Below are 14817 nucleotides of genomic sequence, written 5' to 3' on the forward strand. Positions count from 1 at the left end.
CCCGCCCACAGGCAGCCCTGGATGGGGGAGAGGGGGCAAGGCACTGGCTTAGGCCGGGCAGCAGCGGGGGGGCCCTAGTCCCCTTCCCCAGAGAGCCCCGCAGGGCCTGAGCCCACCAGTGCGGGAAAAGCTGGCGGGCAAGAGCAGCCTAGAGCGCTCACTGTCTCCCCCTCCCCCGCCTACCCCCAATTGGCCACGCCCAGCCCTCACCCGTGGCCTCGCCCCTGAGCGAACGCAGCGGAGTCATCTGCGACCTTTCAACTTCTTCTCACCCAAGCGTGCTATGAGCCAGGAAGGGGACAGGTCCCACCCTCAAGGGGAGGACGGCCCGGCTGATTGGAGCTTGGTCCCGTCACTCTCAGCCCAAGAGGGGTGCTCCTCCCGCTGATTGGGCGGTGGCTTGGTCGTGACCCCGGGCGCTCGGCGGAGAGCGAGCAGCACGCACTCAGCTCGGAGAAGCCATGGCGGCGGCGGCTCGGTGCGTGCGGCTGCTGTTGAGACCGCGGCGCTACCCGCTGCTGAGCTGCCCGCTGCGGTAAGGGCGGCGCGGGCGGGATGGGCCCGTCTCTCCCCCACCCCTGGGGGGCTGCGGCCCGGCCCCGGGAGCGCGCAGAGGGGGCGGCAAGGGCAGACCCAGCCCCAGCCCCTCCCCCGCACGGCCGCTGAGCTCGCCTGGGGCGGTGGCGGGTAGGAGGCTCCCCCCGTCCCGCTCGGGGAGCCCAGCGCCTGTTGGCCGGCCCGCATGCCTGGGTCTCCTCCGGGTTAGCCTGTCCTGGGGCCTGCGTTTTATAGGCGAGGCCCTAGGGAAGCCCCGCCCACAGCAGGGTCTCTGCCCTGTATCACCACCTGCCCCTCGCCTGGGCTCGGCCTCCTCCTTCCCCCCCACCTGGGGCATGAACATTGGTGACTCTCTCCCGGCCTGGGTGGGGGAGTGAAGATTCTTGCCCCACACACCTACCCTGGAGAGCAGCAGAAAAAGGGGCAAAGGCGGAGCCCTACAGAGCTAGGGAGTCACTCAAGGGGAGACAAGGTTGGCAGTTTGCTTTAGGGGATGGAGTTGTGCAGCTCTGTGTGGCACATCTCCTTGCCATCAAGAGAACAATGTCCTTGTCATGGTCTCATCCTTCCCCCCACCCCCCAAGAGTGGGAGAGAAGGTTTAAACTTGACCTGTTTGTTGGGAGGGAGGCAGCCCATGTGAGGGAAATCAGTGGCTCACTGGTGAGAAGCACCACACAGGGAGCTGCACAGAACTGTGTAGTTCTGGTGGCTGCACTTTTCGCTCCCACCATAGAGGCTGCAGGATTGTGTGTAATAAAATGCCTAATCTCCCACTCAGTGGCATTTTAAATGCTGCAATAGAAATCCTTGCTGTTGCCAAATTTATGAGAGTAGTGTAACAGCAGGAGAAATCCCCTGTGAAAGCAAATTAACAGTAGCCACACTCAATCTGTGGCTGTGCTGTCCTGTCATGTCATTACTGCATGTCATGTTTCATGTCATATTTTTCCCCAAAATGTCATGTTTCACAGCTCATACAGTTTGGATGTATTTCTATTGAAGGATTTAATGATCAGGTAGACAAGGCAAGGAGGTGGGAGCCAGTAGTTACTGTCATTCAGCAATGGGTGTCTAGGATAAAGGTGCTTTATTTCTTAAGAGATCACAGGTTGGAATGAAGAGACTCTCGGGCAACTTTCAAACTCACTCAAGTTAATCAGCTGCATCTGTATTTATTAAGGCATTTCTAAATAAATATGGCAGTGCCTACCTGTGTGTAGGCTTATAGGTTTTAAGTTGTTGATGCAAGATGTAAGAGGGAGGTGTTCTGAGCATATGGGGCTTTGTGAATAAAGGCCTAGAGTCACTTGTAGGAACAGAGGCAAAGATACGTGAGGGAAAGAGGATTGTCCTCATGTGCTATCTTATTTCTGCACTTGCCGCCCCAACACGTGCACCTCTCACTCATGGAAAAATGGGCACAAAATCATTCTAAAGCAGAGATTCTCAAACTGGGGGGGTGGGGGCCAGCGGCACGCAGAATGTATTCGAGGGCGAGGGGCATGACAAGCTTTTAGGACAAAAAAAAAATTACTGTGCACACTTTACCCACCGCAATGAATAGCTAGCAAAGTTGATTCATCCAGACATATCAGGTCCTCAGATGGCACTGTGCATTTTGATGGATTTCTGTTAAGATTGCATAGCATTATGCCAAGTCATTAATCCATGTGCAGCATCGACCACAATGCAGTTTTGCTTTTGCTCTTATTACAATGGATTGTTGGCTCATTTGTGAAATTCATAGAATTGCTCTGCTCCAAAAAACAGGCATACCCATCACACTAGTAACAGCAGTGTGATGTCTGTAAGCAGCATCTTACTTAAAATTTACATTACTATATACTGAAATGGCTCTGTTTGAATCAATACCTGATTGTTTTTAATATTTAGTGAGAGTTGCATATTGATTTTTTTTATCAGTATATGTACGGGTGGGGTGGGAGGGTGTAAACTACTAGAGACACAAAGAAGGGGGTCACGGTCAAATAAGTTTGATAACTACTGTCCTAAAGAATAGATAATTCAAATTAAATGAACCACTAAGAAATGTCAGATACAGATGATTATGCAAAGACCTCCATTTCTGCTGATGCCAAAGAATCAGTAGTGTAATAGAATTCTTTTGCTGACTCCGAGTTACTCACAATACTTGAATTTTTGGACTAGCCATTTACAAATGAGAGAGTTTTCTGGATTTTTCACCAGCAGGTAGTTATTCCAATTCCTTTGTTTTAGAGGAAACTTAGTGACTGAAGTGTTGCAGATTATTGCATCATGAGACTTCGTGACTGAAGTGTTGCAGATTATTGCATCATGAGACTTCAGCCTTAAATGTAAATTAATCAGGACATTAGGAAATTAAATTGTTGTAGAATTGTTTCCAAATATATACCCAATGAAAAGGAAGTGGCCCTCATTTTTCCCTCAACCATCTGAAACTTTCCCTAGTAAACTTAATAAATCTTTATTTGAAATAATTAAAATGTGTTCGCCTGTATTGCCTGCTAGTGGTGGCTGTCTTGCTATAGAATGACACCTGCAGCTGTACAGGCACACCTGAATCCAGCTAATGAATAAAAGATTTCCATCATGCTTGAACACTAGAGAACAGTAAATTGATGTGACTAAGGACTTGAGGCCTCAGCACACCTTTCAGGCCTGATTTAGTTCTAACCAGTGTTCCTAAATGTGTTCTCAAATAAGCTTTTATTTAAAAACATGCCAGGCCTCATAATTGCAGAATTTGGGGCAAAAAAGCTAATGAGCAGTCACCTCTCTTTAAATGGGGAAGGAAAATACTGCCTCTGTTATGGTAAGGGTGTAATTTCAAGCTTTCTGTGAATGCTTCCAAGATATTTTCCCCCAAGATAGTTTGAATAGGAGCGGGGGTGCAGGTAGATGGAACAGTGATCAGGCCAACCTGTAGAGTTTTTCTAGTTTTGGGCTGTCAAGACTGCAGAGATTCTTGTGGACACCATTCCATATCACATGGAGTTACAGTTAGCAAGGAACTACAGACTAAGGTCTTGCGAATCTTATGCACTGTGGGACTACTCACAGTTTAGCATATGCACATGGCTTGCAGGACTGTAGCCTTAGTTTCTTCATAAATCATTTCTCTGGCTTTAGGATGGATCAAGGCAAATCAAGTGTTCAGTATGTCCCCAAACCACTCATCTTTCCTAGGATGAGCAGCTGACTATTGCTCTGACTATGTTTGCTTTAGGACTTCTCCACGGTTGCTTTGCATAGCAACACAACAGAAAAGCACTGGACAGAACTTGGAAGATGACCAGAGTCAGAGCCAGAATAAACCGAAGGCTGAACCGAGGTCTGCCGAGAAGATATTCATTGAAGAAAAAGCCAAATTGGAAGAGCAACTAAAAGAAATGACTGTAAGGGTCTTTTGGTCAGTCAGCATGCACACGTTTTAGGAAAAATGTGAGGTTCCAAGTGCACTGTACACAAGCTAGATAAGACTATGTAGCAATTATTTCATGAACGTAATATTCTAATTGGACTTTTCCCTTTAAGTTTAGTCCATTAGTAGTACATAGTTATTTTGCTGGGAACAGACTGCTAATAGGCTCTCTGGGCCTTATTTTTCAATCTAGAAAAATGTGGGTGATAATACTCATCACTGATGCCTGGGAACATAAGCTACTTTATCTTTACTCACATATTTTCTCCTTAGCCTCTCTTTCTCTTTTAGTAATCCTGGAGGAGTTAGCCTTTTTATCCAGCTACTGAACTAAATCTGAGTTTAGTGGTTATATTGATAACAATAGCAGTGGCATGAGCGAGGCATAACATATGAATACACTCTGCAGAGTTCTCCAAATTCTGCCAATCCACTTTTTCCCCAGCCTGCTGTGGCAAAACCTACTGTTTTGCTTCTTGGCATCTCTCTCTAACAAGCACTTTCAGAGGTGCCAAACTGCATAATGTCTGTGACTGAACTGAGACCAAATTAATTTTTATTTATAACCTAAGACCTGAAGCCCTTTCCTTTATTTTCAGCCTTTTGGGTCTGCGTGCTCATTCTTTCTTTCTGAAAGTGCACTCAAAGGCTTATCTCTTTCTCACCAACAGAAGTTGGTTCAATAAAAGATATTACCTCACCCACCTTGTCTCTCCCTTAGTTAAGGAAGCATGAGCAGACAGGTTTTGGAAGGTAAAGCTGAGCAAACATGTAGCCCCTGCAATCTGAAGATGTTGGCTACTATGATGAACGAACTAGTATATGGTGACTCCGGCATGTGATAAATTTGCATTCATGGGCTAAATTGTAGCATTCCTTCCTCAGCTGGTAGAGAGCAGAGGTGCCGGGAAGCAGAGGTACAGAAGTGTCCTATTCCATTGTAGTGTGGGGTTCAGAATGTTTAACAGGTGAGAATAGGAGGTCTGGGAGGATGTGAGGACAGTTCACCAACCAGTGACTAAGTAAGACTATTTTGCTCTGCTGATAACAAATGGATTGACACAAAAATAAAAAGACAACATCATGCCATGCTTGTGGCATACTGAGTCAGTGCAGAGGTATCCCATGTGATGTACTAAGTCTGGTCTGGAATGTATACGGGTTTAGGAGAGGGAAACTTTTTGACATTCCAGTACTTCACAGCTCTAGTTAAGAATTAAAAAAAAAAACCCACCCCACACTGATGCCCAGATCCACAAAGGTATTTAGGTTCCTAACTTCCATAGATTTTGATGGACGTTAGGAGCCTAAAATACCTTGGTGGATCTGGGCCTGACAACCTGGAAGCACATCTCTTCTTCCTGTGCCACCTCCGTGTATCTTCTCCCTGCCCCAAGTCCCCTAAAAAACAAAAACAAAAAAAACACTTGTGGGCAAGAGAGTGAACACAGAAGTACTGAACCCTCCCCTGTTTTTCCACCTGCAAAATGAAGCAAATACATGCCTACATCACAAGGACATGAGGATTAGTCTTTCCACTCATTTGAAGTGCTAAATACAAATATTGTTTGGAATTTAGATGTAACTTTTAATAACATAATAAACCACAGAGGCTAGTTTGTTAAACTGCTGCTTTGTAATGAAATTAATAGAATAAGAGCCTTGGTTTGAATTATTGGCACACAATATACAGGCTGTAATGGGACCTTTTCTGCAATATGCTTTATCTTCTTCCTCAGGACAAGTACAAGCGAGCCCTGGCAGATACAGAAAACTTGAGGCAAAGAAGCCAGAAATTGGTAGAAGAGGCAAAGTTGTATGGTAGGTGGAGACATTACTTTTGTGCATGAGCTGTATTGTAAAGTGCTGTAATACTAACTTGAAAAATTAAACTTGGAAATTCAGAGCGGACACTGCCACTCACCCACAACTCCACCATTTGGAACTCCCAGATATATTGGCATATCCTTGTTATAACATGTTGCTGAGAGCCTGAAATGTTAGTATCCTGATTTAAATTTAAAGTGATTTGAGATGCTTCAGTGTCATTACGATTTCACTGGATTGGTGAAAACTGCGTGAGTTTTAGAAGCATTAGATTTAGATGTACCTGGATTCCTCAAAAAACTCTGGATTGCTTGGTGTCTGCAAAATTTTCCAGAAATTTATAAGTAAGTATGAGTCATAATGGCTCTTGTACACTGACATGATGTATAATCCTCATGTTTGGATCTGCATTTGTTGGATTTATTACATGTGGTATTATTATACCAGTTTCACAAGGAAAGTATTTACCATACTGCACTGAAGTGTTGCTGCTTTTACTAGGAAAGTTTTAACTGTTTAATACCTAGGGGCAACATAGTCCATATTATGAATTAAACTGCTTGTGAGCTTTCATTGGAGAAAGTGAGGGACCCAAACCCAACACACATAGGACTGGTGAAGTCTCAGTGCAACTTGTAGCCTGAATTCTCTTCCTCTTCCCAGGTCTAACACCCCACCCCTCCACCTCCAAATTCAATCTTAATTTGAGTGCAAGGGATCTGAAACCAGAAGTATTCAACTACTTGCTTTCTTATTACTTTTTTGAAAGCCTGTTGAAATTTAAATAGATTTTTCTGGTAAGTCGGAATGCCCAAACTCATGAATGCTTAACGTTAACTTAAGTAAATAGCTCGATTTTCAGAGGGCTGAGCACATGCAACTGCCACCAACTTCAAGGAATGCTAATTGTGCTAAGTGTCTTTTTATGTCATGTTTGACAGTTCTGACTAAAGCATATTGTAATAGCTCTTTTTATCCTCTGAAAACAAATGTGCAAAATGGAAATGGTATTGTATTGTAAATATTGTAGTAGCAAAAGATAGCACTGTGACCCAGATCCACAAAGGGACTTAGGCCTGGTCTACACTTAAAGCTTGTAGTGGTAGAACTATGTTGGTCGAGGTGTGGAAAAAACTGTTGTTTCTTGCCAGAACAGTGACAATACCCACCTAACTCCATGCATACTGGCTACAGGATGCCTACCGTATAACCTTTAGCACAGTGGTTAGGGAACTCACCTTGGATGTGATAGACCTGGTTATTCCCCCCCCCAAACACCCCGCCCGAAGAGGTGAGAGGATTTGAATAGGCATTTCCCACCACTCAGGAGAGTGCCTAACCACTGGACCGTAGTTGTATTCTTACTTTATCTGGCCACTGCAAATATACAAAATCGAGTGGCTTCAAGATGAGAGATTGAGACCCCTACATCAGAATATTCCATAGTCCTGTGACCAGGGCATTATTGAATTGTGAGGTAGGAAACCCCTGTTCAAATCTCTTTTCCTCAGGCACAAGGGACAGTTGAATTGAGATCTTCTGCTTTCTAGGTAAATGCTCTAACCACTGAGCTAAAGGTCCCTCTGCTGCCATGGCCTGCCCCCAACAATTTTGTGTTGAGTAAGGCAAGTTTAGCACATGCCCACCAGATTGGGCCTCATGGGCAAGATAGCCATTGCCCTACCTATCTTCCCCTGGTTTGAAGATCGCGTAAGGGCTTAGGCATGAGGGTAAGCGTCTGGGCTCTTGCCTGAGGCAGCAGTGTGCATACTCAGAGATAGAAACTTAGGCATTTCGGAGACACTTACAGAATAAATGTAGGTGTTAGTCTAGGCACCTACAGAGATAGGAGGCAGCCAAGCGGAGGTTTTGTGGATTGCAGTGGTGCCTAAATCTGGGATTTAGGTTCCTTTGTGGATCTGAGCCTATATAGTGTGAATCCATAACGGTTTCATCTTCTTTCCTAACCTACAGTTGACAAAATGTAGCAATATTAACAGTTACATGTTAACATTATTTTAACTCCACAGTTAAAGCCTAAAAACAGGATAGCCAATTAAATAAAGATTAAAAAGAAGCAGACTTCAGTTCAACAACATTCAGGACTCTTGTACAGTTTCCATGAACATTTGAACACTTTAATTTGAAATTCACTCCTCACAAGCATTCATACTAGTATGGTGCCTAGCACGGTGGGGTTCTGATCCGTGATTGGGGCCCCTCGATGCTACAGCAGTACAAAAGATTCAAGTAAATCTTGAGTGAAAGAAAAATTTCAGATTGTTTACATAATTGTAAAATTGTCCATTCACACTTGGCTAATTATTTCATTGAGGGAACAGAAGCTCTATGCTGAGATTTATTCAGATATCCACAACAGCACAAAATGCAAGTACTTGTAAACTGCCAACTCTTACTGGAAGAAGTTTGTCAATTTCAAATCTGAGACCGCCTTGGATATCTTGTAAGAGCAGAAGGGCAAAGCAAACTAGAGAAATGCAGTCTAGATGAAATTACTGTAAGGGGGGCGCATAAGTGGTTGAAAGACCACTTGAAAGGTAGTTATTCATGGTTTGCTATCAAACTGGGATGGCACATCTAGTGGGATCCTGCAGGAGTTAGTCCTGGGTCTGGTATTACTCAATAGTTTTCACTAATGACTTGATAAAGGAGTGGAGTGTGTTCTTATAAAACTTAGGATGACACCAAGTTGGGAGGGGTTCCAAGCATTTTAGAGGACAGGATTAGAATTCAAATTGACATTGACAAATTGGAGAATTGGTCTGACTTTAACAAAATGAAATTCAGTAAAGATAAGTGCAAAGTACTGCACTTAGGAATGGAAAATCAAATGCACAACTACAGAATGGGAAATAACTGGATAGATGGGAATTATAGTGGATCACAAATTGAATAGGAGTCAACAATGTGATGCAGTTGTGAAAAAGGCTAATATTCTGGGGTGTACTAACAGGAGTGTTGTATGTAAAACGTGGGAGGTAGTTGTCCCAGTCTGCTTTGCACTGGTGAAGCCTCAGCTGGAGTACTGTGTCCAATTCTGGGCATCACACTTTAGGAAAGATGTGGATAAATTGGAGAGAGTCCAAAGGAGAGCAACAAAAGTGATCAAAAATTTAGGAAACCTGACCTATGAGGAAAAGTTTAAAAAAAAAAACAAAAAACTGGGCATGTTTAGGCTCCAGAAAAGAACACTGAGGGAGGACCTGATAGTCTCTAAATACGTTAAAGGCTGTTATAAAGAGGATGGTGATCAAATGTTCTCCATATTCACTGAAGATAGGACAAGAATGGCCTTAATTTTCAGGAAGGGGAGATTTAGGTTAGATATTAGGAAACATTTTCTAACTCAGCATAGAGTTAAGCTCTGGAATAAGCTTCCAAGGGAGGTTGTGGAATGAAGATTTTTAAGAACCAGTTGTACAAACACCTGTAAGGGATGGTCTGGTTTAGTTGGTCCTGCCTCAGTGCAGGCTGGGCTTGATGACTTCTCGAGGTCCCTTCCAGCCCTACATCTCTATGATTCTCTGAAAGTTAATAAGTTTTCACTCTGCTGTGGACCGTGAACTATTTGCATACTCTGTGGTGTGGCCATTTTATCTGTAAGCTTAATTTGGGGCTTTCAGTGTTTAAGGTAGCTCTACTTGAAGTTTTGTTTAGTTGTTAGGTTTAAAATCATTTGCTTAGCATTTGACAATCTCCTATCCATTATCGGTGTCTAAAGATACCCGTATCAAACTATGCAGATATTAAAGTGACTGCATGGCCTTGCTAGTGAAGTCTGCATTGTTTTGCACAGGTTCTAGGCCTGCATAGAGGAAGGAATCAGGTGGACTTGAAACTTACTTGGAAAGTTTCCCTGAGCAGCCAGGGTCCCTATAGAATTCTTGCATGGATACTGTTAGCTCAGCACCCTACTTCAATTTTAGCTGATGTACATAACTTTGCCCCTTGGTAGTACCCAAAAAAAGCCTTGTCGGTGGAGGAGGGAATATCTAAATGCATTAAGTGGCAGCCACATAGGCCAGTCTCACCCAGTTCTCTGCTAGAACTTATATTCACACCTAATCCTGGTGTCCTGGCTACATCAGTTCCCCTGGTTATAATCTAGGCTTTAATATTCTTCTTGACTTGATTTTGTCCATAATGCAGCATCTCATTGGCTCACCTTTATGTGGAAATACATCACTGCTCCTGAAAAATCTCCACCACTCTCCTTGACCACTTTTTTGGAGACAGTCCTACAGCAGGCAAGGACTGATCATGACTGTAGCTAGCCAGCAAGCAGCTTCAGGGGACACAACCATTGTGCTATAGCTCTTCTTGGAGTTACTGCATTAAAAAGTTGGATGAACTGGGAGAGCTTCATGGGACTCAGCTAAAATCTCCTGTGGAAACTAGGCAGTGAAGTTTTGGGCAGAAGGTGTGGCTTCAGAACCCACATGGGTTCTTTAAATGGCACATGGGGGAAACGGAGAGGAGTTCTGCTGAATAAGATCTTTAGCTCTGTCCCTGTTCACGTCAGTTAGGCTACTGGTTGAATAAGGGCCTGCTTCCTCTCCCTTTTTTCCCATTCAGAGCTATTATGAGCAGCTTTAGCAGCTCAAGTGAAGATGCAGATGTGGGACAACAATGTGAGAGATTGGACAAAATAGAAGTGACACCAGAAAAATCCCAAGATGGGAGAGGAAAAAAGTGAATTACTTAACTTGAGGGTGATGATTGTGTTTGTGTCTCTTGGCTAATTTCATAATAATTGGACTACTTGCTGAGGGAGTCATATACTTTCCCTACTCCAGAATCAAACAATCCACTTCTGTATTCTGTATTTTTATATTGTTGTTAGGTTGGTGGCCTGCAGGAACTCAGAAATATAACTCCCTTGATAAGATGTGTTTGGGGAAAAAAAGCGCATAAGTGAAATTGATTTAGTATCAATTTGAAATCTACTCATAATTTTAAAAATGAGTCAAGTAGTTTTATTTACTACACCTGCCCATTAGTCCACCTGTGACTTTCTGGTTTTATAATTGCATTTTCCAGTTTTAAAAACTCTCTCTCCTACTGCTGTATGACACAATCTACACAAACAAGGGATGCTGACACTGCACAAATTGCATAAATGCACAGACTAAAATGGGGGGCGTGGGTGAGGGATATTAACTTTCCCCTGATCTCAGATAACTGTAACAATACTAGGGTTTTTTTAAATGTAAATTTAACTATATCCCCTTAAGAAGAATGAATTTGATGTTGCTTGTGATTTATGGCTGTCCATCTCGTTATAGGGATTCAGAGCTTCTGCAAGGACTTATTAGAAGTTGCTGACATTTTGGAAAAAGCAACTGAGAGTGTTCCAAAAGAGGAACTCAAGGATGACAACCCTCATCTGAAGAACCTGTATGATGGTCTTGTCATGACAGAAGTACAGATTCAAAAAGTGTTCAAAAAGCACGGCCTGCTCAAACTGAATCCTGTTGGAGCCAAGTTTGATCCCTATGAACATGAAGCTTTGTTCCATGCTCCTGTGGAAGGGAAGGAGCCTGGTTCTATTGCATTAGTATCCAAGGTTGGCTATAAGCTGCATGGGCGTACCTTGAGGCCTGCCTTGGTGGGAGTTGTGAAAGAATCTTAGTGGCCCAATTTATAAGAATTAAAAATGCCATACAACTATTAGATGGCTGACTAGTTTTCCTCTTCCAGTGTGCTTTTTTTTCCATTCCCACACTTTGTGGAAGGCTTAAATTAACCAGTGAAACTGAAGCAAATGCTGAAATTGTATTTCTTAATGGACCATAAATAATCTGATGGATCTCCAGAGTGCATTTTTTGTATTGTATTTTGCACTTAAGCAAAGTTGACAAGAGCCATTAAGCCATCTGTATTTTGGATAACATTTTATCTGTAATAATCCTGGCTACTGAAGGTATGTTAAGTTGAAAGATACAAAATATATCCACAGGAAACTGCATGGTAACAGTTTGATCACTATTCAGAATGAAGAACCCTTTGACTTTGTGTCCTTGTGTGTTGCATTTCCTAGTATCATTGTGAAGAGGTACGTGTAATTAGCTGTCTGCGAATGCCCACACCAGCTTTCACAAAGCAGACAGGCTCATCAGCTACTTGCTGGATTGCTGTTTCTATGACCTGTCTATTTCCTGGAATAGGGCCTTCCTTTGAACAGCAAAAGTTTCAACACCTGTGTGATTCCTGATCTGGGTTTAAGAGGTTGTAAATAAAATACAGGGGGAGGGGATTGGCTTCCTTGCTTTTATTCATATGCTTCAAAATCTCTTCTCAAGGAAACCATTTAATATTTGTATGGCATTGAAGTAGTTATAGAAGAAAAAACTGTCCAATCGCTTTATTTTTGAATACAAGCAGTTGGCTATGCACATTTTATTTGCAACTATATTGAAGGTCAAAATAATAACCACCAGAAAAGTTAAGTATATAAAAGTGGTTTTGGCATCTGTTACCTTTTATAATTCATGGGGAGGTATAAAGACCTGTGGTTAAAAGTAACTGTATCAAACAACACAAGTGAATTCTACTTCATTTACATTCCTTAATAAGTTATTTTCTTGTTTACTGGTTTATATTTTAGCCTTAACTACACTAGCTGGGAAGCAGCATCACTTTATGAACAGAGTAATGGTTATGCTGGGCATTTACTTTAATCCTGTTCCTATGTTAACCTCAGCTATGATTGGCTATAACCAGGCCTATCCCTTCCCCCTTAGCCAAAAAGTACCCATGTTGTAAAAGATCCTCCCTCTATCTCTTCACATGTTTACATCCCACCCATTGGACATGGAGGGTGTGATTTTTCAAATGCACTCAAGATGGGCCTAACTGTTGCTACTGGAGTCATGGGTAAAACTCTGACTTTAGTAGGAGCAGTTAAGCTAAAGCTGAGCACTCTTAAAAATTCCACACCCACATTTTTGGGTGTTGATTTGTGGTATAGGCGTGTGTCACCTTAAACCTGAGAGTCAGCTGTGAGGAATTCTTATCTGTAGTTACTGGGGTCCTGTATACATGTATTCTCTGAACCCTCTCTGTGTAGCAGTGGGAGGAGGGAGAGAATGACTGGTTTTTAAACAACCTGATGCACCCTAGTGAATTGTTTGATAGCACCATGTCAGCTGATTTGTAATAGCAGAGGGCCTAGTTTGTTCCCTTTAAATTGGTCTCCGTTCAGGCAAAAAAGTCTGGATATTTATTTTGCTTTCTAATTTGCCAGGTTAGAAACTAAACGAACACTTCTTTGATATATAGTTTTTAGAGGGAGGGAGTCTTTCATCTCTCTCCCTCGAGAGAGAGAGAGATTTTATCTCTGTTGTCTTGGCCAACAGCTGCTGATTTCATACCAACTAACTTCTCAATGAATAAATCATCAGGTATTTGTACATTAGCCCATGGTGTCTTCATCCTTGAAGTTATTCTACAACTTAATTAATAACATGGTGGAGAATGCTGTAATGGCAAAACCCCCAATTTGGCTGCATTAATTTAAATCATGCTGGTGCTATAAGTTTTACAACACCTGAATAAGAAAACAATTAGCAGAGTACTTTGTGCTCTGATATACTTTGTATCAATGGATAGATGTCACCATACTGGTATTTGGTTTTGTGACTTTTACAGCAGGTGTTGCTGGGGGAAGGGAAGAAAAAGTGGTAGGGTTTTATGTTGCATCCCCAAACAAGCTCTGCCCAGGTCTGTGAGAAATCTCTCATTGTGCTAACTGTAGGTCATCACAATTTGACTCCTTCAGCACACACAGAGTCATGACTGTCTCTCCTTTGGGGTTTGAGTACCTCAGTTGTGTCTCTATGAGGCCTGGGAGGTGGTTGATGCTGGTTACAGTCTCGTGCTTTTGTTAAGCAACTGTTTGGACATAACGTGACACTAGCACTAAGAAGGGGGATTGCTGCAGTATGGATTGTTTTGGATTAACTGACCTAGACCGCAGAGCACTATATTTATACCATCAAAATTGTCTCTGCAATGAGCTATCACGGGGGCACAGTAAAACACACGTTCTTGAGAACTACTTACATATATCAATGGGCAGCTTTTTACTGCTTTCCACCTGATTACAGAGCAGTGGCTTACTTGGGCAATGTTACTCTAGTTACAAATATAGCAGCTTAAACTGCAGTTTTTGATTAAACAAGTTTGCTGTTGAAAGAGCTGAAAATTCCCTCCCTTCAAAAGGAGAGAGCAATTAGTGTGACTCTAATTGTTTCAGTTGTAGCTTTTCCCATTTAGGAACAGGCTGGAGCTTGCTCCAGTAGATGCTAGGCTCCTGCAGTAATAGCAACAAAAAGGACAAGGTGAACTGATTCATACAGTGTGCATATAGCCTGCCTAAAGGGCTCAAAACAGCTAGATACAGACCTAAGCACAAATCCATAAGCAGGAAACTGGATTTGTTTTAATTCAGGCAGTATTGGGCCCTTTTATTTTAGTGTGTCTGTGCCTATTGTCTCCTTTCCCGTTTGAGAGTCCATGCAACAGAGACTGCGCGACCAGCTATATACCAAGCATGCATGCAGGAGCAGCTGGGGGAAATAGGCTCACCTACAACCTCTTTCCCTTCCTCTCTGCAGTCTAGCATGAAAGAAAGGGGCAGGGGAAAGAGTAGATGAGTAGCAGGAAGTACAGCATCTGGGTTGAGGAAGGAGACAGGAGAAGCAGCATTGGACCAGTAACACAAACCGGCCACTGGCTCTTTTTGAGGCACCAGCACTGAGTGCTCAGTCCATGGCATAAAACAGAAAAAGGTACTTGCATAGAGTGTACTCCTGTACGATTACTGCAATTTCACACTGGCCTTCTCCTGGGCAAGAGAAGTTATTTGCCTGCTTTAGCTATTTGGAGTGATGCAGTTAAACTGCTCCCTTTGATTCTCCTGCTTTTTTCCCCTCTCCGCTTTTTTCCCCTCTCTCCCCCTCGCACCTGTGCAAGCACTTCTATT

General features: G+C 42.9%; 1 protein-coding gene across 1 annotated transcript; it reads left to right on the top strand.

Moving 5' to 3' along the window:
- The first annotated feature begins 420 nt into the window (after nucleotides 1–420).
- Nucleotides 421–13248, top strand: GRPEL1 (GrpE like 1, mitochondrial). Its single transcript, XM_054030025.1, has 4 exons — nucleotides 421–535; nucleotides 3789–3957; nucleotides 5723–5804; nucleotides 11117–13248. Exons 1-4 carry the CDS (start codon nucleotides 462–464, stop codon nucleotides 11461–11463), a joined length of 672 nt encoding a protein of 223 aa, XP_053886000.1. The 5' UTR covers nucleotides 421–461; the 3' UTR covers nucleotides 11464–13248.
- Nucleotides 13249–14817: the final 1569 nt, after the last annotated feature.

The sequence above is a fragment of the Malaclemys terrapin genome, chromosome 5 (genome assembly GCF_027887155.1).
Source record: "Malaclemys terrapin pileata isolate rMalTer1 chromosome 5, rMalTer1.hap1, whole genome shotgun sequence".
Classification (NCBI taxonomy): domain Eukaryota; kingdom Metazoa; phylum Chordata; order Testudines; family Emydidae; genus Malaclemys; species Malaclemys terrapin.

Excerpts from the sequence above, each read along its gene's own strand:
- GRPEL1 (XM_054030025.1), top strand. The coding sequence starts at position 462 with ATGGCGGCGGCGGCTCGGTGCGTGCGGCTGCTGTTGAGACCGCGGCGC. Across the intron at positions 536-3,788 it reads CTGCTGAGCTGCCCGCTGCG|GACTTCTCCACGGTTGCTTT; the intron begins GTAAGGGCGGCG and ends TGTTTGCTTTAG. Across the intron at positions 3,958-5,722 it reads AGCAACTAAAAGAAATGACT|GACAAGTACAAGCGAGCCCT; the intron begins GTAAGGGTCTTT and ends CTTCTTCCTCAG.